The sequence below is a fragment of the Thalia democratica genome, chromosome 3 (genome assembly GCF_965202585.1).
Source record: "Thalia democratica chromosome 3, ktThaDemo2.hap1.1, whole genome shotgun sequence".
NCBI lineage: Eukaryota > Metazoa > Chordata > Thaliacea > Salpida > Salpidae > Thalia > Thalia democratica.
Window position 1 is genome coordinate 30,741,257 of NC_139167.1, and position 2,261 is coordinate 30,743,517.

Below are 2,261 nucleotides of genomic sequence, written 5' to 3' on the forward strand. Positions count from 1 at the left end.
TATTTTCTCGGTGCTTCCCTTAACCCTTAAATTCGGTTGGTAGCTTTTTGTTTTCTGATAATAAATTATTTTTTTAATTTTTTTTTAATATTATTATTTTTCAGTTATTTTTATTTTTATACTTTCAATCACTGTTACCCCCTAACCCTGAAACAGTAACTTTCTTTTTTTTTTAATTTATCTGTTAGTATTTTTATATACATATATTTTTTTTTGCTATAGAATTACTTAGATATTTTTTTCTTACTCTCGTGCAAAAATGAGACTCCGTGCTAAATTGTAACTCGTACAAATTTGTCTTCGTGCAATTTTGACCCGTTTGCCTGTTTAACTGCGATAACGTGTTAACAAACAGAAAAATGTTTCAGTTTGATAAAGAAAGAGTGCAGGTTAATTTTATTGTTGATTTTTAAATATTCTCTAAATGTTGGAATTTTTATCTATTTTACAACAATTTGTTAACACGGCAATAGCAAATTCAGCTTTTATCTAAGTAAATTTACATATTATAAGTACTTAAGAACAGTTGAGTGTTTTAATCTTTTACTTTTCTAACAGTAAACTATATAAAATAAAAAAATTTTCAATACCCTTAACTAACCTAAAAATATTAATAAAATGCCTCTACATTATAAACGTTGTTTTACTAGGAGTAAAAATTTTTTTATAAAACTCCCTTAATAAAACTAAAAACATTATGGTAAAAAGACAACATGTTTTAATTGTCGTAATCAAACATTTTAAAACTTCTAATATATTTAAATAAAAGCATACTTTGTTTACTCAAAGAATAGTTTTAACATAAAAACAAACTATAGGAAAAACTAAAAAAAATAAATTTAAACATAATCTCCATTGTGGGTATATATATATCGCACAAAGTATCTGATGCTTAGATTTCAGGTCAATAAAAAAACCTATATCAACTACTTGAAGTACTTTAACATTTAATTTCAGGCAACCTTAAAGACTACCAAAGCATAAAACTACAGAGTTTTGATTCAAAAAAAGAAACTTATATCGATTATTCAAAGCGGTTTATTTTAGATAAACTTGTTTACAACTATATGTATATAAAAAACGACGATCTTTTGTTTTATTTAAGTTTATTCCATCTAAAGACAACTTAAAAACATAAAATCTTCTATACTACATAACATGTTATAAAGTACAAACGTTCAAATAAGTCACAGTGCTTCGTTCAATAAAGACACTAAAAGTCACCTTCTTCAGTTGCGTACTTCTTTGTCCATTCCCTGCAAACTCTGTCGTGTTCCTCGCGATTGTTGACGTACTGAGCCGCTATTTCTGGCACAAGACAGTCATCGGGGTTGCAGTCGGTGAAAAATGACTGAATTGATAACAATGTTGTTCGTACAGTCATTGACGCTTGCCATTCAGAACCTAGAACATCTAAGCTTATATAACCATCGCTGTTTACATTGCAATGGTATATTTTTGTCTTAAAAATCACATTTGGTGGTTGAAACGGATATTCATCCGGGAAGCTCAAGTCTATAATGAAGGTTCCACCTTCAAAAGGAGTTCCCGGAGGTCCTTGAATCGAAGCTTCCCATTCAAACAAGTTGTTTTCTTTTAAGTGAGCGCTTATATAATCTGGTGAGTATAAGTTAAGTTCTTTCAGCTCATTCTGAAGTCTTCGTTTCGCATAAGTAATTTGCCTCTGTTTGTCTTTCAGAGAAGCATTCGTTATGCTTTGTTTTTTAACAAATTTTTTGTAAGTTTCCATAGAAGATACACTTTGTTTATCATTGACAGAATCGCTCTTAGTTTTAATATCAGAACTTGCTTATACCAAATTAAACTGGTTGCGTTTGTCTTCAACTTAGTTTATTAGACCAGACGACATTTTAATCAATATTTTAACAAATTCTGCGTGATGTATAAAAAAGGTAGTTTTAATGATAAACTAACTATAAAATATATTAGTAGAGTTTGTTTATTTAGTATCGTAAAATCAGTTAAATTTATATGATTGTATAAATAACTAAAAATACAAAAAAAAGTATCAGCCTGAACTGTTGTATGCCCTACGACAAGCTCGAGTTGAAATATGGCTTAATCATACAACTTGGATTATCAAACCAGAAGCTTTCGATAGACTCAGACTTCTTACTGAAGCTCTTCAGTCAGTTGCAACCAAAAACCTACTATATTGTTTTTATGTGAATTTTCTTGGAACTAACACAAAACAAATAAATGTTTAAGTTAAAACATAGTCAATACTAATTTCTAGTTAC

The 2,261-nt window shown here is 28.8% G+C and overlaps 1 protein-coding gene across 1 annotated transcript; it reads right to left on the reverse strand.

The window, feature by feature from the left end:
• Positions 1 to 1,213: 1,213 nt before the first annotated feature.
• LOC145832173 (ubiquitin-conjugating enzyme E2 D4-like) lies at positions 1,214 to 1,750 on the reverse strand. The gene has a single exon (XM_082939514.1). It carries the CDS (start codon positions 1,748 to 1,750, stop codon positions 1,214 to 1,216), a length of 537 nt encoding a protein of 178 aa, XP_082795640.1.
• Positions 1,751 to 2,261: the final 511 nt, after the last annotated feature.